The 27,034-nt window shown below is 48.5% G+C and overlaps 1 protein-coding gene and 1 long non-coding RNA gene across 3 annotated transcripts in view; one reads left to right on the top strand and one right to left on the bottom strand.

Moving 5' to 3' along the window:
- Positions 1-1,775: 1,775 nt before the first annotated feature.
- Positions 1,776-16,641, top strand: LOC118905707. Its single transcript, XR_005022324.1, has 3 exons — positions 1,776-1,843; positions 13,090-13,245; positions 15,575-16,641. It is a non-coding gene; the product is annotated as an uncharacterized LOC118905707 (long non-coding RNA).
- SEPTIN10 (septin 10) overlaps positions 13,308-27,034 on the bottom strand; it is a 51,187-nt gene continuing 37,460 nt past the window's right edge. Inside the window, exons 8-10 of one of the 2 annotated variants that reach the window (XM_036872428.1) lie at positions 22,406-22,538; positions 16,650-16,837; positions 13,308-14,809 (exon numbers count right to left, since the gene is read on the bottom strand). In XM_036872428.1, the coding sequence (XP_036728323.1) occupies positions 14,794-14,809; positions 16,650-16,837; positions 22,406-22,538 (337 nt within the window). In that variant the 3' untranslated portion in view covers positions 13,308-14,793. The remainder of the gene's footprint in view (positions 14,810-16,649; positions 16,838-22,405; positions 22,539-27,034) is intronic. The other variant, XM_036872427.1, reaches the window with a different exon arrangement.

Raw genomic sequence — 27,034 nt, 5'->3', positions numbered from 1 at the left:
GCAGAGACAACCCCACTGTCCACAGGGAACTGGGACTCCGCTGAGACCTCAGCCCCGTGGCTTTTGGGAGCAGGAGTCATTGCTCTGCCCCCGACACTGACGAGGTGGCACACGTTGGCCTTGGGGAAACTCAGGTCTCCTTTCCCGGGGTAGCCGCTCCACAGCCGGCCCTTCATTGGCGAGGACAGATTGGTGACACCGTGGAGTGCGCAGTGGCGGTGTTCTGCGCCCGCGCGGCCTCACCCTGCCCCATCCCTCAGACCGCACCTCCTCCCCCCAAGCCCACAGCAGAGCGAGGGCTGTTCCAGGGATCGTACCAGACGCACCTTTTCGGGCTGTGCGTCCACAGCCCCCAGTCCTCCTGGGAAGCCTGGAGCCAGACCTCCAGTCACAGGACTGAGGCTGGAAGGGACAGGGGAGGGTGTGCGGTTCAGAAAAGGGATTCTGGGTAAGGAAGGGGAGAGGAGGCCCGTGAGGAGCCCCTGCACCAGGCAGGGCAGAGTTAACAGGGCGGCAAAGCAGGAGGGGGACTGGGAGGGCAGCAGGGAGGGGCTGTGTGCAAGCGCCCTGCAGACGGAGAACCACGGCCCGTGTCCCGCTCCCGGAACCTGAGAACCTGTCAGGTTACGTGACAAAGAGGGGTTGAGGTTGCTAACCGGCCGACCCTGAGTTAGGGAGACCCTCCTGGCCCCCTGGGTGGGCCCAGAGTGCCCACGGGTCCTTGCAAGGACATCAGGGAGGCCGGAGAGCCGAGAGCCGCGCACGGGAGGCGCCCAGGGCCTACTCTGAAGCTGAAGGAACCAAAGGCTGACGCTCCTCTGACCCGGGTCGGGTCCTAAATGACCCCCGGGACCCCTCCGGGCCTTGGGCCATTTCGGGAGGGCTGGTGGGTCTGTTTGAACAGGGACAGAAGGAGGGCCAGCAGGGCAAACGGGGAGGGGGCTCCTGATGGGGAGCATCCGGAACTGCTAAGGAAGAGGCTCCAGGCGGACCGGGAGGCCCCCACGGAGGAGGTGAGCGCCGGCACCGTGCTGCCGCGGAGGGGCCACCGAGGGGGCGGCTCAGCTAGCACCGGGCAGGACGCCTGCCCCGCGAGGAGGGGGTGCGCACGGCAGTGGCAGGGGCTGAACACGGGCCAAGAAAACGGCGTGCGTGTGGGTCCCCTGGAGGGGAGCATGGGGGGGAGGCGGAAGGCGGGCAGGGGCGGGTGGGCGGCGACGGGCTCTGCCACCTGCCTCCCGCGCTTGTCCGGGGCCCAACCTGGGGTGGGGGGGGTCAGGTTCCTTCCCACGGACCCCACCCCCTGGATGAAACCTCTGCCTCGGGCTAGGCTGGGAGACAGTCCTCCCTGCTCGGTTGTTCCTGGAATGACTCTCCCGTTCCAGGGCCCTCAGGGCCTCAACTTTTTGGCACCAAACTGCCCTTTTCTCTAAATAAGCAGCTCTTGCCCTGACGGTTCCAAGAAAGAAACGAGACGGCCCCCGTAAGAGAAGACGTGCAGCCGCCCTCGTAATCAGAGGAACGGGGTCCACACGACACCGGGACCCGCAGACGGGACGCTGCTCTGCCCGCCAAGCCGCTGGGACGCAGGTGACGCCCCAGAGGGCGACCTGGCGCACCTGCGCCCCAGGAGGTGCCACGTGGACGCGGGGCCTTCGCACAGCACGTCGGCGCACGGAGCTCACGCACAGGGACGTTCACGCAGGGCCCACGCACGGCACGTCGGCGCACGGCACGTCGGCGCACGGCACGTCGGCGCACGGCACGTCGGCGCACGGGTTCCGCCCTCGGCCCTGGGAGACAGGGGTTTGCGGCGGCTCCACGCCAGTGGTTGAAGGAGCAGGTGAGGATGCGGGGGCGGCGCGCGTGTTCTTGTGAGAAGGGGACGTGGAGGAGTGAGCGTGTGTGAAGGTGGCGGGCACCGGAATGTGCTTCGTGTGTGCGCGGGAGCGGAACCTGGGCGGTGGGCGGGGCGTCTGTGGAGGTTCCTCAGCGCTGCCGTTTACTCTTTACCACGTAAATACCTGGCTCATTGGAACGTAGCTTCCCACGTCTAAGTCAGATGACCTGTTTGGAGTGAGAGTCAGAAGCTGAGCAGCCGCTGCCTCCGGCGCGGCTGAGAGGGACCCGGGGGCGCCGCGGGGGAGCAGCCTCTGAGCTGGGGGCGGGGCGGGGCTGGAAGAGGGAGGGAGAACCCGGACCCTCCCGCGGCCCCCGCCCCCACCCCAGGCCTGGCCGGGCCTTCGAGGACCGGCTTGGGGCGTGTCCTGGGACGTCGGTGCTCCTGGGCTCCGCGTCGGAAGCTGCAGTCCTGACGCTGGTTTCCGACGCGGCGGCCTCCCACCCTCTGGGCTGGATCGTGTTTGGCGGCGGCCCTCGGAGGGTCCAGGGCGCTCTCCCTTCTCGGCCCCCGTGGCCTGAGCGCTGACTTACAACGGGGAGAGGGGCAGACTCTGCAGCACCGCCGAGTTATTAGCACCGTGGCACGTCTATGCGCGCCGATGACTCAGCCCTTTAATGCGCCTCTTAAATATGCATCAGAGCCCTGATAAACATGAGTCATCCTGGGAATGACTTCGCAGCTGTTCGCCCGCCGCATCGCTGATGCATGTTTTTTCGGTGAACTCATCAAAGGACCTAGATTTTAATCAAAGGCTTCAGAATCTTCTGTTGGGGCCAAGTCAAATCCCTGTGAATCCGAAGGGAGGTCTCTGGTGGCACACCCCAGGGCTCTGCCAGTAGAGCACGCTGTAATTTAGGTAAAGGCGTCAGGGCGTGAATATCACATCTGTCAATTACCCAGAGCCTGGTGGGACAGGTGGATATAACAGATAGCAGAACCAAGGTCACAGTTTCCTCAAGGGAAGAGATTCGTGCACGACCGGAATAATTGTAGAACCTTATGTACAGAAACCTGCGGTTTATTGTGTTTGACCGACCAGCGCGACCAGGGTTCCTCCAAAAGGAGGATGTGGCATAAGTAAATGCAAAACTGCCGAGGTGGGTGCGCGGAGAGTCCTGTGAGGCGGCTCGCTTGTCGTAGGGCACGTGCAGCTGTGGCGCTTGGGGAGGGATTAGTGGTGACACAGCTGCCCCCAGGGATCAGGACTCGGAGGGGACTCCCAGGACAAAGGGGCAGGACTGGCAAGGCAGGCGGGCTTCTCCTCGCTTATAGACTAGGTTACTTTCCAGGCTTTGGAATTAATTGTCTGTTAGTACAAACGGTCAAGTTGCATTGACCAAGTAAAATTGTAAAAAAAAGTGCTCTAGATTTTATATTTTCAGAACCCTGGAACTCTTTGTTCAGATGCAGTCTTCTGTGGAAGACTAGCACGTAAAGCCGATGAAAGCAGGGCTCTTTTTCTGGAAACGGGGCGGGGGCCGGGAAACCCATCTGCGTGGGTGCTCCCCACGGTCCACGGCCCTTTGTGCGTCTCCCAGGCGAGTGGGAGCTTCTGTGCGCTGTTCCTGTAACAGCTGACAAGCCGTCGGGGGTCGGGGGCCTGCTGTTCTAATGGACTCCTGGAGGGTCTCGTTAGTGTGGTTAGACTTGGAAACGTGATCCAGAATTGAGATTGCAAAGTCAGGTTAAACAGCTGGGCAACCCCACTCAGCCCTGTCCGTCATACTCAGCAGAGGCCGTGCTCCCGGGACGCCTCAGCATTTGGTTTTGGGCCCAGTGTCTCAGCGCTGCTCGTTTCTCCTCTTTCTCGGTGCCAGGCATGAGGCCACCGTCAGGGGCTTCCCTGTGCGGCCGCTTCACAGCCTCGAGGCGGTGGCGACAGGCGTGGCCGCTGTCCCCGAGTGGAGGGGAGTTCGCGCCTGCGTCCCACTGGGACGGCTGCCTCTCTCTCCCCGGATGGCGGGCACCGACAGCCGCCACTCCCCCCGCCCTCCCGCGAAATGCATTTCCCAGACTGCCCTGCAGCCAGCCCAGGCCATGAGTGGGGACCCCCCTTCTTCCCAGCTTTCTGAAAGCTGGGGCGTGGATGTGTCAAAGCCATCTCCAGCCACGAAGACAGGAGCAAACTCTGTGGACAGCAGAGAAGGAGGAGGAGGAGGGGCTCTGACCAGCCAAGCCACGGTGGATGGCCTGCCCACGGGAGAGAGAAGTAAACGTTTGTCTGTTTAAGCCACCATCACTGGGAGACTCTTCTTCCTCTTACACCTGTGTTTTTTTTACAATCTCCACTGGGTTGCCTTCTAACCTGACGTTCTAGAATGGTCGTCTCTCCGTGGATCACAGATGGAGCAGACATTGCTGAGTGACCAAAGGCCAGTTCTGACTTATGCTTATGGATATAATGGAAAAACAGCATTGGATTTACCCTTCCGCCTGACACAACTAGGAAACCAGACAAAACACAGGACATTGGAACACAGGCGTCACAGAACAGTGATTCTCGGGAAGAAGGGGCCCTTTAGTCAGTGTGGGGTGCCATCACAGCCTGGGGGCTTAAACAGCAAGTTTAATTCCCCACAGCTCTGGAGGCTGGAAGTCTGAGATCAAGGTGTGAGCAGGGCTGGTTGCTCCGGAGGCCTCTCTCCTTGGGTCCTCACGTGGCTCCCTCTGTGCGTTGTGTCCTGATCTCCTCCTCTTATAAGGACAGCAGTCCTGTTGGATTCGAGCCCACCCGTGTGACCTCATTTGCCTTACCTACCTCTTTAAAGGCCCGACACAAAACACGACCGCGTGTTTCAGCTGCATCACACAAAATTTTTTGTCTGTTTTTGTGTTAATTAAGTTAAAAATATTTTGTAAATTTGCCTTTTTTTGGGGGGCCTGTAGGGTTTTTTTCTAAGAAGCGTGTTATTTAATTTCTGAATATTTAGGAATTTCCCAGGTATCTTTCCATTGTTGATTGCTAGTTTAATTCCATTGTGGTCAGAGTACATATTTTATACAATTTCAGCTCTCTTAAACTTATTGAGGCTGGTTTTATGGTCCAAAATACGTTCTTTTTTGGTGAATGTTCTGTGTACACTTGAAAAGAACGTGTGTCCTGCTGCTGTGGGTTGGTTGTGATCTCTAAATGTCAATTAGATCAAATTGATTGATAGTGTTGTTTAAGCCTTCTATATCTTTATAGATCTTCTTTCGACTTGTTCTGTCAGTTACAGAGAGAACATTGTTGAAGTTTCCATTTACAATGGTGGATTTGTCCTTTTAAGGTCTGTGGTATCTGCAAGTCTCTTTAATTCTATCAGTTTTTTGCGTCATGTATTTTGTCTCGGTTATTAGGTGCAAACACAGGTAAGATAGATAGGTTCTCGTGGTGAATTGGCCCCTTTATCATTTAGAAATGACCCCTTTTCTCCCTGGTGCAGTTCCTTGTTCTGAATTGACTTTGTCTTAGTTATGCTGCCACTTTAGCTTTTGTCTCATTCCTATTCTCATGAAATATGCTTTTTCTATCCTTTTAGTCTGTCTTCATCTTTAAAGTAGTGTTTTAGTAAAGTAGTGTTTCAGATAGCTGTATCTTACTTTTAAAATCCAACCTGACAGGGGCTTCCCTGGTGGTACAGCGGTTGAGAATCCGCCTGCCAATGCAGGGGACACGGGTTTGAGCCCTGGTCTGGGAAGATCCCACATGCCGCGGAGCAGCTGGGCCCGTGAGCCACAACTACTGAGCCTGCGCGTCTGGAGCCTGTGCTCCGCAACGAGAGGCCGCGACAGTGAGAGGCCCGCGCACCGCAATGAAGAGTGGCCCCCGCTCATCGCAACTACAGAAAGCCCTTGCACACAAACGAAGGCCCAACACACCCAAAAATAAATAAATAAATAAATAAATAAATTTATTAAAAAAAAAAAAAAAAATCCAACCTGACAGTCTCTGCCTGTTAACATTGGAGTGTTCTGACCATTCACAGTAACGTGATTGGGTTTAAATCTACAATTTTGCTATTTTTTGTTGTTTCATCCTTTCATTATTTCTCCCTCTTTTCCTGACTCCTTTGGATTAATTTAATATTTTTTATGTTTCCATTTTATTTCCTTTTTTGACTCGAGGCATACTTTGTTTTAAAATTTTGTGATTGATCTAGAGTTCGAAGTATGTGTATTTAGTTGTCATCGATAGTTATCACAATATTAAAGATACACATTATGCCTCTTCACATATTTTGTGAGCATTTGTTATTCGAATACACTGATTCTACCCTCCTCAGCCTTTGTGCCACTGTTTTCATACATTTTACTTCTATGTTTGTGCCAAAAATCTTGGCTCTTTGTGCACCGATGCTGAACAGAAATACAGAGTTTTGGAGGAAGGGAAAGAATAGCTTTATTCTTTGCCAGGCAAAGAGGGAACACAGCTGGCTAGGGCCTCAAGAACTGTGCTCCCTTTCAAGAGGGTAATGAGGAGTTTCATAGTAATGGTTCAAAGAGGGCGTGATCAGCTCGTGGACACTCTTCGGGTTGGTTAGTGGTGAGGTAATTGGGAGTCGGCATCATCAACCTTCTGGTTCCAACAGGTCTGGGGTCTCCGTGCTTGTGAGCAGCAGACAGTTAACTTCTCCCACCTGGAGGGGGTTTCAGTGTCTGCAAAACAGCTCAAAGATATTGTTGTGTGCATCCCTTGAGGGGGACCAGGACCCTGGCCCAAGGCTGCACTATTGTTTCCTGACTGCTCCTCTATTGTCTCTGCATCCCCTCCCTTCCCTGATTAGCATCTGTTTGAACCTGCTCCTTGGAACTCAGGGAACGTCCTGGAGGCCAAATGAAGCCCATTTCCTGTAATCAAGAAATGGAGGACACAGAAAGGCTTCTGTGCCCAGGAGCCCACAGGGCCCTGATCCGTATCATATGTTACAGAGGCCCACAATTTATTTTGATTTTGCTTTAAACAGTTGGTTATCTTAAAGCAATTTAAAAGAAATTTTTTTATTGGAGTAGAGTTGATTTACAGTGTTGTGTTAGTTTTAAATGTGCAGCAAAGTGATTCAGTTACGCATACAATTATATTTTTTTCAGATTCTTTCTCCTTGTATTACAAAATATTGAGTATAGTTCCCTGTGCTATACAGTAGGTCCTTTCAGGTTATCTGTTTTATATATAGTAGTATAATATTAAAGCAATTTTTAAAAATAAATTATTTATTTATTTTTGGCTGCGTTGGGTCTTTGTTGCTGCATGCGGACTTTCTCTAATTGTGGCGAGCGGGGGCTACTCTTCCTTGCGGTGCACGTGCTTCTCATTGCGGTGGCTTCTCTTGTGGAGCTCGGGCTCTAGGCACGCAGGCTCGGTAGTTGTGACACACAGGCTTAGTTGCTCTGCGGCAGGCGGGATCTTCCAGGACCAGGGCTTGAACCCATGTCTCCTGCATTGGCAGGTGCATTCTTAACCACTGCGCCACCAGGGAAATCACAAGGCAATTTTTAAACTAGAGAAAAACAGTCTTTTATGTTACGTGTTTACTCTTTCCAGTTACTTTGTGTAGATTTGAATTTCCTTTAGGTTTCATTTTTTTTCTGCCTGAAGCACTTCCTTTAACATTTCATGTAATCCAAGTGTGGTAGCAGTGGAGTTTTTCAGCTGTTGTTTGTCTTAATGTCTTTATTTTGCCCATATTTTTGAAAGATATTTTCACTGGCATGGAATTCTAGGTAGACTTTTTTTCATTCAGCATTTGAAAAGGTATTGTCTCTTGGTTTGCATTGTTCTTGATAAGATGTGTTTGTTCATTGTTAACCTAGTTTCTCTTGTAATAGGGAAGAACATTTTGTATTCTCTTACAAGTTAATCACTAAAGGAATGCTGCCTGTAAGCTTAAATTCTACATAACGGCCCATCTCTGGGAGCCCTGCCTCCCAGGTAATGAGCATTCAGCTCAAACACCTGTGTTTAGCCCCCAGGGAACCTCCTGAGCAGGCCCACCTGTGAATGACTGCACGAGGGAGAAATTAACACCTCCCCTCCGGAGGCTGCCGGGAACCAGGAAGTGCTTGGCTTTAGTCCCGCCCCTTGTGGTATAAAAGGAGCCTCAGTCTGACTCAGCAAGATGGTTCTTTGGGCCACGAGCCCACCATCTTGGTCTGCTGGCTTTCTGGATAAAGTCGCTATTCTTTGCCCCAGCAACTCGCCTCTGCATTTATTGGCCTGTCGTGTGGTGAGCAGGACGAGCTTGGACTCGGTAACACCGTCATTCAGACTCTCTGGAGTCTGCAAGATGTTTCCTTCTATAAGCATCTCTTTTTAAAGCTAGTATTTTTACCACGTGGGGTAACACCTTAAACGCTGAGATTAACGACTCGGCAGGGAAATGGGGAATAAAGAGGGTAAATAAGGAATCGGGCGGCCCCGGCGAGCACTCCAGGCATTGGTGTGGAGGCTGGCCGCCCTCTCCTTCTGTCATCTCGCCCGGGCGTGCCAAGTGGCTTCCTGATGCCGGAGGTCAGCGCCCTCAGCAGCTGCAGACGCGCTTTCTGGGCACCAGCCTGTGCTGACCTGCCAGGCGCTCAACGCCAAGTGTTGTGGACGAACGGCTTCCCTCTCGCTTGGAAAGACTCAGGGACGCCAGGGCTCCCCCAGCTGGGCCGGCCTCACAGGGAGGCAGGGCAGCCTCGGACTGCGGCCGCTTTCCTCTGGGCCTCACCCTCCTCCCGTCCACTTGGGCAGCAGCACCGCCCGCCTGCTCCCCAGATTTCACACGGGAGCCCCAGAAGCCGCCGGAGTGGGCGGCCCCAGGAGGAGCAGCTGGACATGGCCCTGCCCTTGAGCATCGCGGAGCAGGTGTTTCTGTTTCCTGTCAGGCCGTCTGGGTGCAGTTCTGCCTGAGTGGGGCCGGTGCCCTAGTTCTGGGCTTCATCTCACAACCCCCTCTAGTCCCACACTGAGTAGCCTTTGTCAGCAGTAAAGGGACACTCACCTTCCAGCAGCTGCGTTTTCACTTTGTTTCTCCAGAACTTCGGGGGAGGAAGCTGACCCTCGGGGCAGCCGTCATGAGCGTGGAGAAACGGCACCAAGGATGGTGCCGACCAAGTGAGCCAGGGCGAGGCTTCGTGGGACCAGGTGCTCGGCCTACCCCCGGGCTCCCGGGTCACCACTCCTGACCTGGAACCACCCCTCTCGGGACCTGAGGCCGCCGTGCCGGGGCCGGTGCCCTGGGGTGGTTTACTTGTGCGGTTGTCTCCTCCCGGGGGCCTGGGCAGGAGAACTGGAGGTTTGGGGGCACGCGGCTTTGACCTCGTGGGTGACCACGGCCTGCGGTGGCTCTGTCCACACAAGCAACCGTTTCCACAGAGGCAGGAATTTAAGCAAAGGCTGCTTGGGCCTCCCTCACTGAGGCACAGGCCACATGCAGGCACCTGAGAGTGGGTGGGCCTTGTGGAGGACCTTGACCTTGACCCCAAACCACAGTTAGATAGGCCTGGGGGCAGCAGAGCCTGAGCACAAGCCAGTTAACGAAAGGGCAGTGGCTGAGGCCGGAGGGGGCAGGCGGGACAGAGCCCAGGACACACCTTCGGGAGCCGAGATTCTTTGCTCGGTGAGACACTCGAGCCTGCCCGGTGGCCGACCCCCTCCCGTCATCGGTGGGCAGCTGTGCCACGACGCTGTGGACTCCTGGTCCCCGTGCTCTGGCCACAGCTGCATGTGGACTCGCTGCAGACACAGCCGTGTCACCTGTGAGGACTGAGGCCCAGCCCATCTTTATTTTTTGCCTCCTGAGGGGCTGCCAGCTCCGGTGACGTGTCTAATGGAAGGGGACGATTGTGCCAGCCTTGCTTGCCCCCAGCCTTAAAGGTGCTTTCAGTGTTTCATCGTAAGTGTGACGCCTGCGCTGGTTACTGTTTGCAGATACTCTTTGTCAAGTTAAGGAAGTTTCCTTCTATTTGATATTCTAAGAGTCTTTTTTTTGTTTTGTTTTCTTAAATCTCAAAGATGCTAAATTTTATCAATATTTTCTGATTCTATAGGGATGACCATATGATTTTTCTTTTAACGTTCATGCTGAGTTACACTGGTTAATTTTCTAATGTTCAAACGTCATTGCCTTCCTGGATATGAGGAACTATCTTTTTAAATATATGTTCCTGGATTCAGTTTGTTAGTAATTTGTTTAGGATTTTTGCATGTTTGTTTATGTATGAGATTAGACTATGATTGTCCTTTCTCAGAATGTCTTTATTAGGCTTTGAAATGAAAACCATGTTGGCCTTGTAAAATGAGTTTGGGATGTTTCTTTTATCCATTTTTAGGGAATGTATTTGTTTCCTATTGCTGCTGTAACAAATTACCACAAATGTAGTGGCTTTAAACAGCACAGATTTATTTATCGTACGATGTTGGTAGTCAGAACCGGACTAAAATCTAAGTGTCAGGCACAGCTGTGCCCTCTGGAGCCTCCAGGGGAGGATCCCCGTCTGCCGTTTCCAGCCCCTGGAAGCGCCCGCGTTCCGAGGCTTACGGCCTCTTCCGCATCGCAGCCAGCAGTGCTGCCCCTCCGACCCTGCTTCGCCAGCCACACGTCCCTCCAGCGGGCCCCCCGAGACCACCCAGAACCACCTCCCGGTCTCAGGCCCTCTGCAGCCTGCTGCCAGATGAGGAAGCACGCTCGCAGGTACCCAGGACCGAGGGCGTGGGCATCTCTGGGGTGGGGGCAGCGTCCCACCTACCACGGGAGAGCTGGTCAAATGCCTTTCCTCTTGAGACAGCTGAGAGGATTCGCGGCCTAAACTGTAGGGGGATTTTAGTTATGAATTGTCTTTTATTAAGAAATTTTATATTTCTTATATCAGTAAATTAATTTTTTAAATTATTTTCTGTTGATACTTTTGTATTTTCTAATATATCAGTGACACTTTAACGTCCCAGTATCTGTAGTGATACTCTGTTTTTTCATTCCCCGCTTCTGCCTTTCAATTTTCAGCCTTTAAGAAAAAAGACAGGCTTACTGAGGCCTAACGTACAGATAGTAAGAGGTGGTTGAGGTGGCCGCTTGCACGTGCTTTACGAACGTCGGCAGCCACGCAGCCCCCTCACGCCGTGGGTCTGGGGACCTGCACCAGCTGCCAGATGCCCTCCTGCCTCGGAGGCCAGGCCGCCCCCCAGCAGGGCCGCCTTTTGCCGAATATGTAGCTACACGTCAGCTTTTGGCTCAGTGTACACGACGTACCTTTTCCTATCAGGACAGAAAGCTTTAGCTCACTCTTGTAAAGTGACATAGCTGATTTAAAAAAACTTCTATGTAGAAAAATTAGAGCATGTGATTACTGATTTATTTGGGTCTAAATCTACCATATTACTAAATGCTTTTTAGCTGTCATACCTGTTTTATTTCCTTTATGTCCTTGTTTCCTTTTGGATGATCATTTATGAGACCAGTTTTCCTTCTACTGGCTTGAAAGGCACACGTGTTCCCACGCGTACGTGGTCCTTCCTGAGTCTCACGTTACCCGGCTGACGGGACTTTTATCCTCTGCCCAGTTAATGAGAACCTCCTCACGCCATGCATCCCACTCTCCCAACTTAACGTGCCACTGCAGTCTTGAATTTTTGTTCCCTATTTCTAGCTCCACAGGACATTTTCATGGGTTTACACAGCGTGTTCCTTTGTGTGTCAGTGTTTTTGAAGCGTGACCTAGTTACCCTCCTGCATATGCGGTAGTAGGACTCCTGGCCTGGACTTGAGTCCAAGCCCGCCTGCCCCTGGCCTGGCTCCTCCCCGCAACACACCTCCCCCCCCCCCCCCCCCCCCCCCCCCCGCTCCATGCGCATCTGGCCTGAGAGTCAGACTTGTGCCTGCTCGCTGGGCTGGGCTTGTGAACCCTCGTCTGCTCCCTGCCTCCGTCTTCCCAATCCTCTCTGTTCTCTGATCCTCTCCGTCCCCCGGGTGCACAGGCGTCACCGGGAGCCTGCTGTTCCCAGCATCCGGGTGGCCCTCCTGCCCTCCTGCTTCGGAAGCTGCTTCAGTCCTTCCAGGCCCAGCCACACCCACCCGCTTGCCTCCCTGTGCTCCAGGGCCAGGGGCAGGAGCCCTTGGCAGAGCGGCCGCCCCACAGGGGCCTCCTCAGTTTGCGCTCCCATTTCCTGGCCAGACGGGAAAATGGGGCCTAAAATGAGTTCATCTTCAAAATGGGGGTAGTAATCATCCCTGTAGCGCTTGGAAGCTGAAATCATAGTCTGTATGAAAGAGCTTAAAAATTCAGAGTCCTCGGTACAAAGATTAATGGTTGGTGGTGAAAGGCAGTTCTGTTTTACATGCTTTGTGGAAAAACAATAAAACATATCTAGCTTTATTTTGTTCCCAGGACATTTATTAACTTAAGCATCAGTGGATAATATCTCACTCTGTGACCCTGGAGAATTAATAAGCTTTATTTTATTTATTTATTTATTTATTTATGGCTGTGTCGGGTCTTCGTTTCTGTGCGAGGGCTTTCTCTAATTGCGGCAAGTGGGGGCCACTCTTCATCGCGGTGCGTGGGCCTCTCACCATCGCGGCCTCTCCTGTTGCAGAGCACAGGCTCCAAACGCGCAGGCTCAGTAATTGTGGCTCACGGGCCTAGTTGCTCCGCGGCATGTGGGATCCTCCCAGACCAGGGCTCGAACCCGTGTCCCCTGCATTGGCAGGCAGACTCCCAACCACTGCGCCACCAGGGAAGCCCATTAATAAGCTTTATAAAGAGCAGCTGAGCGTTATGCAGGCGGACCTCACTGTATTTGCATATCCTGTGCTGATTGGTGCCATTTTTCCAACAGCATTTGCTCACTTCGTGTCTCTGTCTCTGTGTCATGTTTTGGTAATTCTCACAGTATTTCAAACTTCCTCATCGTTATGTTTGTTACGGTGATCTGTGATCGGTGATCTTAATGTTACTACCACGGCTTGCTGCTTGCTGGATGGTTAGCATTTTTTTTAGCAATTATTAACTAAGGTATGTGCACTGTTCTTTAGACATAAGCTGTTGCACATTTGACAGACTAAAACACAGTGTAAACATAACTTTTATGTGCACTGGGAAACCAAAATTCATGTGACTGACTTTATTTCGATACTTGCTTCATTGGGTGGTCTGGACCCGAGCCCGCACTATCTCCGAGGTCTGCCTGTACTGTAATTGTTTAAAACTATTTTTGTTCTTTGCAGTGCAACTCTTCTAAAATAAAACCTTATGTGGAATCCCAGATATATGAAGTGAATTCAGGATTCACACTGCGGGCGTGCACGTGTGGCGAGTCTTCCTCACAGCAGAGTCACTAGCAGCCCAAGGTGACGGCCCTTCTTTTCAGCTCCGGGTCTGAGGTAGGTTTCCGTGACCTTTTCAACTAGGAATTGAATAACTGTTTTAACATGCCAACAACCACTCTGGCATTTAAAAGTAACTTTATTAAAGTTCAGGATAGCTGTTTATACACAGTTTGATATAATAGGCTACGAACAACCACCACTCGCAGCACATCACTGAGCTCGCCGCGTCGCTTCTGGGCTAAGGCTCAGCGGTGCGGCACTGGCCGGGCTTGGGAGGCCAGGCTACCTGCCCTCAGGGGCTCACCGACTCTCCTGCTCCCACCTTCCAGAGGCTGGGCATTACTGATCCTGAGAAGAAAGCGCAGAGCTTTTTCTGTGATGCTTGTAACTTATTTTACTAAACTGCAGAAATGCAAAAATGGAATTTAAAGTGTTGGTCCAGATAAGCTGTGCTACAAAATGAAAGGTTTTATTTGCAACTTACACAAATTCATGAAAAAAATACACTGCTCAGAATCTGACATGGGCTAAGTAAAACATTCTGTTATCTGAAAAATACTGGTAATATACCTCTGTCTTAAAGTAATTCAAACATATAATTAAATTCTCATAGTTCTGATAAGATGTTTAAGATCACAGTTTGCAAAAAGAAGAGTTACAGTAATTTTAAACGTAGTTTAGTGAATATGTAGATACATTTTATTTGTCAAGTGTAAGTATCAGTTTCATTTAGAATATTCAAGTACAAAAAATGAAAACTTATGACTTAAGAAAAAGTTAGAGGCCATTAAATCGTTCTGCAAATACTGAGGCACTGAATTCAAATATCCTTTACAATACGAATTATCTAAATTTTTATCTTTAATATTCAGATGTTCCTAGTAACATTTTTAAGAAATATTTTTAATAAGATGATCCAACTTTATTATTTATTTTCCCTGGAAGACAGTTTGAAACAAGTATGTAATATAGACTCATGCAAACAGTGTGAAGACACCCAGTTCCAAAGGTACTTATCACCAGAAAAGGGCTTATTTACCTGAGTGTTTCTGCTTTAAACATTGTTTCATCACAACAACCCATGGACCACAACACTGAAGCACATATTATGTAATTTGATGCAAAAGCTTAGGATCATGTTACCAGTTGGATAATTGTATGAAAAATTTTAAAGTTCTATAAAACTATTGAGCTTGGAGTTTCAGGTACATAATACATTTTAAAACATATTCCCAAAAGTTTACCCTTTAGTATGTACACAAAACGTTCATCTTGGAATATGTATGCAATCAGAGCCACAATATAAACGAGTCCTGTACTTTCAAAGGCACCGACACTCTTGTCACAGCAAAGGGATAGCAAGCTCTGGGCAGCAGGAGAAATGATCTCAGTTCATCACAAACCAACAACTTGAACGTCTAACAGTGAATGAGTAACATCATCCAATTTGGCTTATGTACTGACCTCATACTTTAACTGTGGCCATTTGCCAGATACAGAATAAGTGATACAGCAAGTAAAAACAGCAAGAAAATCAAAGCATACTTCTAACAGTTTAATAACTTTGCTTGTGATGATCTTCTGTGATCTGGAACCTTTGTTTTACATAAAACTGGAGCTGGAAAGAGAAAAAAAACCTTTTGATTGGTACAATAGAAAACCATATAGGAATAAAAATCACTTGTTTTACAAAGCTTTTACAGAAAGAGCAGATGTACATCGAGGATATGATAGGATATCTAGCCATGGGACTCTGGAAAAGAAAAGAAAAAACAAACACCAACATTTCTTGAGGGGAAATTTTTCTGAGCTCTCAAACGATGGGCTTGGCCCTGATTTTGCAAACAACAGCCCATACCTTACTTCCACAAGGTGATTGTAAATGGTTTTTTGCGTATGGAATAAAGTCAGGGAGTCCAAATCTAGTAACACTGGACTAAGTTGAGATGATAAGGTAAAAGACCCCTTAGCTTTATAATTCAAGGCACACTGAAAAGAAGTTATAAATTATATTTATACACTTGGTCCTATGGATCCGAGGGTTCCGCATCTGAGGATTCAACTGACTGAGGATCGAAAATACAATATTTGGGAAAAAATAACAGAAAGTTCCAAAAAACAAAACTTGAATTTGCCACTTGCTGGCAACTATATACCTAGCATTTACATTCTTTTTACATTGTATCAGGTGTTACAAGTAATCTGTAGATGATTTAAAGTGTGCAGGAAAATGTGCATAGGTTCTTTGCAAAAATTGTGCTATTGTATATGAGGGACTTGAGCATCTGTGGATTTTGGTATCCTCGGGGCCTCCTGGAACCAGTCCCCCACAGATAATGAGGGTGGTTTATCTTTTGAAATTCAGTGTATTCATTTTTTCTAGGCTCTGGGGGTGGATACATCAACGGACAAAACAGAGATCCACTCCCTGGAAGAGCTTATGTGAAAAGATCATACATGAGAAGTCCTTCTTCCCCAAAACCATAAAATCCAGAGGCCAATTAAATCCACCCAAAACCGTGTGGATTTACTTCTCCATAGTTCAAAAGTGGAAAGCTGTCATCATGGGCAATGTTGTGTTCTCCTACCTTTTTGAAGGTGACTTACAATATTCTGAAAATATCAGTCTGAAATACGATGTGGTCGTAAACCTGAGGGCTGCCCTTTGGGGCACGGGAGAACCTGAGCTCCCTACGCGGAGGGGCTGGGTGCTCAACAGAGGGAGCAAACAGGCGAAGTGATGAGGACATTTAAGTGGGAGAAGTAAAGTGAAAACAAGAAAGGAAGAAAACCTTATCTTCTAGGACTTCGGTTGCGTTGTCTTTAACACATACCCCAGACCTACAAGCCTTGGGACCATCCTCCACCTGCTACCAAGGCCGCCCCGATGCACGGGGGCCCTCTCTACCTTCCTCTGCATCTTTACGTCCACCACTCGTTTCACAAGCTCTGACATCAAAGCACAGGAGTTCCAATCGATAGCCTGGTTCCCTTATTAAAATAAAAATTCTCATAAAATCATTATCAGAATTTGTTTTAAAAAAGTAAACCTAAGAATTTTTTTTTTTATCAACTGTTATGTCTGTGACTCCCCAATATACAGCCTCTGTCAGGCATGAAATGTGACATAACTAACGGGGGGAGGGGGTGGTCAGCAGTTACTAGACGTGCCCTGGAGCAGCCAGTGTCCCCAGGTCACTGACCCTTACGTGTTGTAGCAAATTTTTATTTCGTTCATTCATTCACTTCAGACTTTCACTCAAGGATGCACGGAGCACGGAACACGTGCCAGGTGCCCTTCTAGCTGCTGGGGAATCAGTCAGCACAGCAAGAGGGACGAGCTCTCTGCTCTCAAGGAACTGACGTTTTAGCTGCAGGAGCAGACGGGAGTAAGGAGACAGGGTGAAGCGCCCTGAAGGTCGGGGCAGTGAGACGGGCGGGGGGTGGGGGGCACTTACTTCTTGCGGTCCTTGTCCTTCCTCACGTTACCACCCGGGGTCATAAAGGGCTGGTTCTGGTATATCTCGGAGGTAGCTTTCTTCTTAGAGAAAGCGATTATTTCTTCTTCCAGAAGTCTCCTCTTCTCCTCAAGCCTCAGCTTCTCCTCTTGGTGGACTCTCTTAAGGTGTTCAAACTTGGCCTGGAGCTGTGAAGTGAAGTGCGGTTCCCGCTGAGGACGTGCTGGGGCAGCCCATGCCCCGGCACCTGCCCACCGCAGCCCTGCTCACGCGGCCTGCGCGGCGACATGTGGAATTGCTCTAACTGTAATTTTGAATGAGCTCCCATGCAAAAAACGCATGAACAAAACATAAAAACAGCCTCATGCACAAACCTCAGTTTTTTAAATGTTTGACCTCGTAGAGTTTTTCTTTTGCTCTACATTTTCCCCACAAAGCCCCTTCAAATAAAGTTTCAAAAATCCATTCTTAATAAAAGTGAGGGACAAATTACAGAAGCAAGTTATCAAAAAGAGGGAAAAAAAGCCCTTATTTTCCAAATGAATTTACTACGTGGTAGTGAAATAGCTGTTGACTACGCTGGTGAACCTGTTTGGAAAGCAATTGTCAATTTAAATCAAGAACCTTAACATCTGTTATGTTTTTCCCACAGTCATTCACCTTCTTGAAATCTAAACGAAATCAAAAAGTCCTGAATTTAGATAAAAGTTTTATACCTAAAAATACAGTTGACCCTTGAACCTTGCAGGGTTGGAGACGCCAAACCCCGCCGGTTGAAGAGTCGAGTGTGTCACAGCTCCGTAAGCACAGACGGTGCAGTCCTGTGGACTCGGTGAGTGAAAAACATCCACGTATAAATGGGCCCATGCAGCTCAAACCCAGGTGGTTCAAGGGTCAGCTGTACTTGCTGGGTTTACACCATAATTGGGAAAAAACACCTGTGTCTCTAAGAGAGAACATTTTAAAATTCACTTATGCTAAATACACTCAATGCCGTCATTAAAATGAGTTTTGCCAAAGTTTGTAACAGTACAACATGAGAATTCCCTGGTTTGATTGTTGTGTTTCTGAAAAAAGATCTAGAGACTTTAGCAGGTTCCTTATGAATCAGCTGTGTGCCAAGAACACAAGCACAACATCTAGACTCTACATCAAAAAGATAACTTTGTTTTTGATTCTCTGGTCTGGTTAGATAAACTTTCAATTAGTATTTTCAGTTCTGGGCAGCAACCTAACATTTATACAAAAAGTAGGACTTGGTTTCCAGAAAAGATGGCTTATGATCACTGAGGAAGTCATCAGAGGCTGAGGGCAGAGAGAGCAGAGAGCCGTGCTGCTTCCTAATAAAGATCAGATGTTCCAGATACGGAGCGGGCTGGCCAGTGAGCCGGCAACCCTGACGGCAGAGTTTACAGAATAGGGTTGAAACAGATGAAGTAAGGCCCGAAGATTCTCTTATTCCTGAGGATGTTATTTCCAGAGGGATCAGTTCCGTAGTGTTTGCTTATGTAAATGGTTCCTTATAAAGGAAGGAACCATGTAACATAAATAAATCGGTGGTATAAATACACAGACTGGCAGCTCTCTGAGCATGCGTGCACCCCGTGGATTTGGGAGAGGAGCGGGGCAGCTGGCGGGTGACGCCTGGAAAGAGAGGCCAGAGGGCAGATTTACGTTATGTGAACAGAGATACACCTCTGACAGACACTTAAACGGAGGGTGCATACTTTATATCCTTAAATATCCTGAAAGGTTATGGAGTACTTCATATATCATTTATGAGGTTGACTAAAACTTCCAGGAAAACTATGAAGAGAAAAACGTCTTAGAAATGGGGCAGGGGGAATGTGACTTAATCACATTCTGTGGAGTTCACGGCTTTCGTCAGTGACAGTCTGCTCCACCTGCAGGAAGTGCTCAATCAAGGGCTCCAATATTCACTACAAGGCCTTTAACTCAGACACAGTTTCAAGTACTTCTGTGCTGTTGAAACTACTCACGGACGCTCTGAAGCCTCTATGGCCAGTGTGGTACGCCGCTGTCTCTTGTAAACCTGCTTCTAAGGACACTATACACGCTGTTGTTCAGTGATCCTTTCTAAAGTATCCATTTTAAAAAGTGAATACCAGAGACAACATTCCTCTCTTGCCAAACTAGTCAGTGTCTTTGACCTGACGTTGACCTCTGTACTTGGCTGGAGACCCGGAAGTGTCACTGACAAGCACCCAGCGCTGCGGCTCAGCTGCACCGAGTGCAAACCTCGCTGCTCGTCCTGGACTCCCCACGTCCAGGTTCTAGTGCAGCTGTACTTGTTTACTGAAAATTATCTAGAATACTTTGAAAAACAGGACAGGCATAAATGCTAAGTGAGCAATTAACCAAGAAACAGACTTGCATATAAAATTCAGAAGTAGTAACATTTTAATGTTGGTCATGCACTTCACCTGAGGGATGAATATAAAGTGCACTTTTTCTTGTGGTGGGGAAGGGCTGTGCATCCAGAATGATGTTAACAAAAGATGCACAAAAGAAACCATTTAAACAGTATCCTGACATGATATCTGTCCTGTGCATCTCCCTACTCCAGTTACCTGACGTTCACTGCATTTTCAGCTAACTCTGTACTATACATGAAAATCAGCCAAATTCATACAAAAGGTGAATTAAGAGGTATGTGTTTACAACCATATTGCCAAGGATATTTTAATAACAAGGCCATCTAATACAGACTTAAATAACGTTTTGGGTTACCTGCCAGTATCTTATTGATGTAACTAGCTTTGAATGTCCCACTTGGCCCAGTAGAGACCTGGTTTACACCTACCTGTTGTCCATCGTAACTACTAAAAAGCCTCCTTTCCCTCTAAAACTGCACTTAACTGACGGTAAATTATACGGCCCTCCTTGGTCCTTCAACTGATGGCTCTTTTTTTTTTTTTTAATTTTTGGCTGTGTTGGGTCTTTGTTGCTGTGTGCAGGCTTTCTCTAGTTGCGGTGAGCGGGGGCTACTCTTCATTGCGGTGCACAGGCTTCTCATTGCGGTGGCTTCTCGTTGCAGAGCACGGGCTCTAGGCCTGCGGGCTTCAGTAGTTGTGGCTCGTGGGCTCTAGAGCACGGGCTCAGTAGTTGTGGCTCGCGGGTTCTAGAGCGCGGGCTCAGTAGTTGTGTCTCGCGGGTTCTAGAGCGCAGGCTCAGTAGCTGTGGCGTATGGGCTTAAGTTGCTCCGTGGCATGTGAGATCTTCCCAGACCAGGGCTCGAACCCGTGTCCCCTGCATTGGCAGGTGGATTGTTAACCACTGCGCCACCAGGGAAGTCCTAACTGATGGCTCTTGAGTTAATCATCACTCATGCGAGTGAAGATGACCCCCAGACGCCCTGCACCAAACCTGACTCTAACATACCAGCCTTGCAGGATGAAACTGGTCATGAGGGAACTTACTAATATTATTGTAATATTAATGAAACAGGCCAGTAATCTGCTTCTAAACCTATATAATTAAAAGTTTAGAACTCTTGTGACAACTTGGTTTAAACTAACTTCATTAGTTTTAATATAATGTTCTTAACACGAAACCGCTTGAATCACAAAAATAAACATCTTTGAAGCACCTACTGACAAATAATACTTCTCTTTTTCTTTCAACCATTTGGTCACCCTGAATTTTCAATTTCCTTTTAAACAATACACATTTAAGCAAAATATTCTTATGTGGGGTTTTAAAAATTAAAATTCAACTATAAACCACTTCTACATCTTCTCTCCTCACTGGAGAAACTGAGAACCATGATGTATGAGAGAGAAACTCTTACAAGAGAAGCATCTACTAATCAAAAGAAAAATCAGCACCCTATTTCCTACTCATCACAACTCCTTCCTCAATGTTTGTATTTAAAAATAACTCCAGGGACTTCCCTGGTGGTCCAGTGGTTAAAAATCGGCCTTCCAATGCAGGGGACGCGGGTTCTATCCCTGGTCGGGAAACTAAGAACCCACATGGCGCGGGGCAACTAAGCCTGCATGCCACAACTACTGAGCTCGCGTGCCACAACTAGAGAGGAGCCCATGCATGCGCCACAAGGAAGAACCCGTGCACCGCAACGAAAGATCCCGCGTGCCGCAGCTAAGACCCAACACAACCAATAAATAAATAAATATTTTAAAATAAATAAATAAAAATAACTCCAAACTAGGGACTGTTTTCAAATAAGAGAGTGAACAAAACAGAACACCCAAATGCAATATGAGACCTAAGATTGAATTCTGGTTCAAAAACAAAAAATCACCAAACAGAAAGCAACAATAAAAGATAAACTTGGGCTTCCCTGGTGGCGCAGTGGTTGAGAATCTGCCTGCCAATGCAGGGGACATGGGTTCGAGCCCTGGGCTGGGAAGATCCCACGTGCTGCGGAGCAACTGGGCCCGTGAGCCACAACTGCTGAGCCTGCGCGTCTGGAGCCTGTGCTCCGCAGCAGGAGAGGCCGCGATAGTGAGAGGCCCGCGCACCGCGATGAAGAGTGGCCCCCCGCTTGCCACAACTAGAGAAAGCCCTCGCACAGAAACGAAGACCCAACACAGCCATAAATAAATAAATAAATAAAATTATAAAATGAGAGAGTTGACCTTAAAAAATGAAAGGAAAAAAAAAAGATAATCTTGGGACGAGTGGGGAAATTTGATTGTGCACTGGGGATTAGGAGAGTCTGTGGCATTGCTATTCCTGTTCTTAGGTGTAGTACTGGTACTGTGGTTATGGAGGAAAATGCACCTGAGCTTCAGAGATGCATGAAGTGCCTGCGATAAAGTGTTGTGATGTCTACAACCAGCTTTCAGACGACCAGGGGAACACACACACTAAAGATGGCAAAATGTCCATTCTAAATCTAGGTGTGGGGAGGGACACAGGTACCCCGTACTTTCACTTTCCCGTTGTTTGAACTTTTTCAAGATAAAGATCAAAATTCAAATTATAAACAAGATAGATTATTTATTTTACAAAACCACTTACTACAGGGTTTATTGAAATAGCAAGTACTATAAGGGTACTTAAAATAATAAATTTGTAGCATTAAATTACTTTACAAATAACTCCTCAGGACTCTTATATCAGCAAGTTCATTTGTATTAACATTTCTGTCTTCTCTTAGAGATTTCTTTTTGCAGCTCATCCTTTTTGACCCTCATCTTAAATGTGGCCATTTATTTAAAAGCAGCCATTGCAGTAAAGTCTACAGAAAATACCTTAACTCAGGTAAAACTAACATTGATCCTTGGAGAACCAGAAGCAAACCAAACGCACTGCAGACGGTTTTGCGCCCAGGCTGCCCAGACCACCCACCTCCAGGAAGCCTGACTTCAAACTCAAAGGCTGGTTAACAGCTTTCAGAGGCACCTACTTCAAACAACAATCCCAAGGACTCAAAACTCTCAGAAAAGGCTTTATCAAGCCACAGCTTAAACACTTCTGGCTCCTGGTTAAGGTATTTAAAACGCTTCTTAGTAACCTAGTCCTTTACAAGTCCTCGATAAACCACCACTTCTAATGGAAGACACCTTGTTCAAAAAGGCAACAATTTTTGTTTCCAGCCTGTGCTTTTTGTGGGAAGCCTGCATCCAAAGAGTATGTGTTAAAATACAATAGCTACTTTTTAAGGAACAACTAGTTTTCAAAACCATCTCCAAATTCTTGAGATAATTATCCCCAGGTTAACAGGACACCCCAAATAAGTGCACATCCCAGCAAACCAGCGTACTTGCCTCTCTCTCAGCTTCTTTCAATACGGCTTCTTTCTCCTTCACACGCTGCACAAACAACTGCTTCATTTCTTCCTCCTTCCTCTGACGTTCACCATAAAATTCGTGTCTTTTGGCTTCGTAGGTCTCCTGAAGACTGAAAAGTTATTTGTGGTACTCTCATGTTAGCAAGATGACGTCACAAACTTGTGAACACTCAGACGTCCGGGTTAGGCCCCGTGACCGTCACAGCACACGTGGCTCCAGGGAGCGCGGGTCTATCTGCAGGTCCCTGCTTTGCCAGTGCTCCTAGAGGTGCTCATCTCACCCCAGACGGATCCCTCCTTCCACCTCTGTTGATTCCTCCCCTCCCCTCATTGCCACGTCCGATCACCAGGCTCTGGGAGCTCAGCCTGAGACCCCGACATCACTTCAGTCCCGTCTTGTTCTGATTTCTACAGACACCGTGTTCAGCCCAACTTGACCTTTGTGCTTTTCTGCCTTCGCTACTGGAATAATCTCCCAGCTGAGCTCTAGGCTTTTCGTTCCTCTTTCTTTCATTTTGTTCTTCCTGCCACTCCTAAGATATTTCCACCAAAAACAGAGATCTCCTTATCTTTTTGCTCTGCATTAGTTATATTATCTACAGGATAGCAGCACTTCAGAAACGTCACAGTCTGGCCCAACAGACCCAATCCCCCTAAGGTTTCAGCTGTACCAACCTAACCATTGTTCCTAAGACGTGCCACACGTTTCATGCTCCAGCCACTGCCCACTTCCCAGCTCTCCCTCTACCCACTAGTCCTGTCCCTCGCTTCTCCAGTCTCCCCAGCTGGAATCCACTGTTCCTCCCAAGCACTTCCATGGCTCTTTGTTTATACCTCTTCCTGGCATTTACACCCCATCTGCCTCTCTCTCCTAACAGCTCAGCATCTCTGTAAGACCCAGCTATCCAGTAGAGCCCTCCAGATGTTTCGGTTTCTTCATAAATGTTCATCTAATGACAGAAACTGCAGGGAAGTAGAGCCAGTGTAACCAAGCAGAGCGGGGACGGTCCTGGAACTCCGCGGCCAGTGCCTGCCTGTCTGTCTTGTGGCATTTCAGAAGAACCACAGACCTTATATCCGGCAATGCAGGGCCCTTCCATTTTCAGCTCACTTGGAGAATATCCCCAAGGTTTAACAGGGAACACAGATTCACTTTCCAGCTGTGTCACAGTTAGAAATTTCTATTACTTATAAAAATATAGCTAAATAGATTTAAAATGTGATGAAATTCAGGAATTTTACTAATCTTATAACTGGAGAAATCTTTCATGGCTAGAACTGTATAAATTTAAGGAAAACAGAGGAAGAAATGTTACACCATAGCACTTACAACTGAGCATGAGTGTGTGGTACTCAGAGCATGTATTCCAAGGAGGCACAATCCTACACATTGTCTTTAAGAGCAAAGTTCATAAATGTACAGAATGCCCTAGATAACCACATAAATGCCTCTAATCTTGAGGCGTTTTGCTTTTTATAAGGCTTTTTGTTTTTCTGTGTTTGTTTTGGTCTTATTTTAAAGAAGCCTCTAAATCAATCAGGCCACCTTCGCCCACATATCACTGGTCCTACACTGGACTGATAGCCTTTAGTGGTAAACTTAGTTTAAATAATGTATTTAAATCATGTCAAATCAAAGTTTTAAAAAGTTCTCACTAATTTACTTACACAAGCACTTGAGTTGTTCAGGAGGAAAATCAAGCCACCTGGCAAAGAGAAAAGACCAAACACTTGCGGAATAGCTGCTACCAGCAGGGACTGGTCTGGACTCACTAATTCCCGCAGCGCCACGAAGAACAAGCACTAACACTGTCCTTCAGGTAAGAAGACGACACTCGGAGAGGTAAAGTCACCTGCACAAAGGGACAGAGTTAGCAAGTACAAAGCTGGGGCTGGAGCTTGATCAGACGTGCTGCAAAGCCTGTACTCCTAACCAGCATAAATCCCGCCTACAGGGATGCCTCAGCAAAAGGTAAAGAGGAAACACTGCCCCCGCGTGTTCTGCATCCATCACACAGACGCCCACTGTGACAGGTAAACTTACAGAGCCGACTGCAAGGAAAGAGACCGCACTGTCTTTCAAAAGGTGGCAATGAAACTCTGAGAGGGCCTGCGAGGAATGGCTGTGAAACTAATACAACCACTGTTGACTGCCATGGATCTGAGAATGAAAAAGAGCTCTCCTGCTGCCGTGATATTTAATGCAGCCTCCTACCCTAGTTGCAAACATCACTGATTGAAGGCAGAGCTGAAAACGAAAGAGGAAGAAAATGCATCCTTGACTGCTTGTGTCACTCAGGATCTCCCTGAGCTCCAGGTGCAGCTCTCACAGGCCTGATGAGCTTCCACCACAGACCAAGTGCAGAAAGACACAAAGTTTATGACACAAAAGATTATGCCAAACACTTAAGAAAGTCTAAAATACCACACAAATCTCCCTTCCAGACTCTTAGGGCCCAGAGCACTTCAGTGATGGCAAACAAGACTGGTTTTGTTCATCTAAAATAACTTGGGGATTTGAGGTTTATAAAAGCATGTTTCATGTAGTTTAAATAATTAAACATCAGTTAATTAAGACTACAGGGGTACACATAATGCCAGCCCCCTGGACCTCATGACAAGCGTGAGATCGGTGTGGGGACACGGGGACACGAACCATGACTCAGCACAGCCATTCAGGTGAAACGGAGATGGAGCCCCTGCGCGGCTGCAGAGAGAAAGGCCGGGCCCTAAAGAGCAGAGCGCAGCCTAACAGGCTCATGTAACTAACTGTTCTTATTGATAGATACAATACTGAGGGACAGATTTTACATGCCAGCCAAATTACAGTGACTATTGTTGTACACATCCCAAATTAAATGGGAAGATTCCTAAGAAAACAGAATACAAGTTCTTAAAACCACACTGGTGAAACCTTCCTAGACCTCAGGCTATAAAGAACTACAGGAATTTTATCAAATAATTTATTCACAAATGAGAAAGCACCAAGAGGAGAGATTTTGCTGCGCCTGACCCAAGGAATCCCGTCTCATCAGGACTGCAGGCCTGGGAAGGGCAGAGGACCGCCAGCTCCTGGGCAGGTGGGCAGGGCCTCCCTCACACTGAGCTCGAGCCCCGTCCTCCTTGCTTGTCCTCTGCGAGCAGCCTGCAGCCACTGCTCCTGCCCACTCTGTAACCTGGCCTCCACTGAAGAGCCTCCTTTCCCAGTTTTCCATTCTTCACCTGTCCAGTGGGCAGATGCTCCCCAAACTGAAGAAATGCTAAAAAACGGCTGTCCTGAGTGCCCGCCCACCATCTCTCTCTCCTGTTGTATTATTATTCTGGTTACCTTTGGCGAGCTACTCCTTCCCGTGGGATGCATTCTGGTGGGGGCCGTCAGGCTCACACCCACCCAGCCAGGACACGGGCACGTGTCCTAAGCTGGGCCCGCTGGACATCCCCCTTCCCGGAAGGAAGGCTGGAAGTGGTTAGCTCATGAGTGAAACTGGCTTTCTCCCTTCAAATCTGCAAGCCCTGGCCTGTGCTGTCCTTCTTGACTCAGATGGCCTGTTCCTCGTTGCTGTCAAAGAACGGCCAAGGGAGCAACGGGACTGTATCACGCTGCCGTACTTCCACAGCAAAACCCTCTCACCTTCAACACGGCCACCTCTCCCTCCCTTCTTGAGACGCTCTTCACTTGGCTTCCGAGACATGACCCTGCTGGTTTCCTCCTTCCTCTACCCTAGGCTTCTCAACCGCTTCTGTCTGCTTCTCCTGCTGACACACATGCAGCGGACTCAAGGCTGTTTCCAAGGCACCTTTCTTTCCAAATGTACTTCTCTCTCCAGGCATCTCACCCATACGCAGTATTCAATTAACCACCTCTTAGTGCCTGTGACTGAAGTTCATCCCTTTGGCCCAGCCCTCTCCTCTCTCCTCTGAGCTCCAGATAAACAGCCAAAGTACCTATGTGACACTGTCACTTGGATGTTTCAGAGGAAACAGGTCCCAGCTGAGCTAACGGTCTCCATCCTGCCCCACAGAACAGCCAGTGCTCCTCCAGAGACACTACCTCATGAAGGGTACAGCTACCTGCCGAGCTGAAGAAACCACTGATCCAGGCCAGCAGAAGTCTTCGTTTGGCATCTTCTGCTCCTTTACCTCGTTGTATCTGAACAGTCACTAAGTTCTTCCAATGTTAGCTTCCAGATGTCTCTCAGACCCACCCAGCTCTGTCCTTGCTGCTGGTACTTAGCTCCTCAGCACCTCCGCACACCCTCTGACGCCTCCCTCACACTGCAGCCAAGAGTGATCTTTTAAATGCAAATACGGTATCGGGATCACTGCTTCAGAGTTTGTGCCTCTCCCTGAGGACAAAGACCACATCCCCACCAGGCTGCTCTGCTCCTCCGATCTTCCTGCAGAGACTTAAAGATGCCTTTCTCTCTTTGCCTTCCAGGTCTCTGCGTATGTCTCCTCTGTTTTCCCCCAGGTAGTAAAAGCTCAGAACAATACGTGCCTCAAGGAAGTCTTCCCTAATTTTCCAGATTAAATCCAGATGCCCTCCCCCCATGATACACCACCTCTCCTTTCGTGCACATTTCACAACCATAATTCATTGTGGAAT

The sequence above is a fragment of the Balaenoptera musculus genome, chromosome 13 (assembly GCF_009873245.2).
Source record: "Balaenoptera musculus isolate JJ_BM4_2016_0621 chromosome 13, mBalMus1.pri.v3, whole genome shotgun sequence".
In the NCBI taxonomy this organism is placed as follows: domain Eukaryota; kingdom Metazoa; phylum Chordata; class Mammalia; order Artiodactyla; family Balaenopteridae; genus Balaenoptera; species Balaenoptera musculus.
The sequence above is the reverse complement of the archived record's forward strand: the minus strand, read 5'-3'. Positions and strand labels throughout refer to the sequence as shown.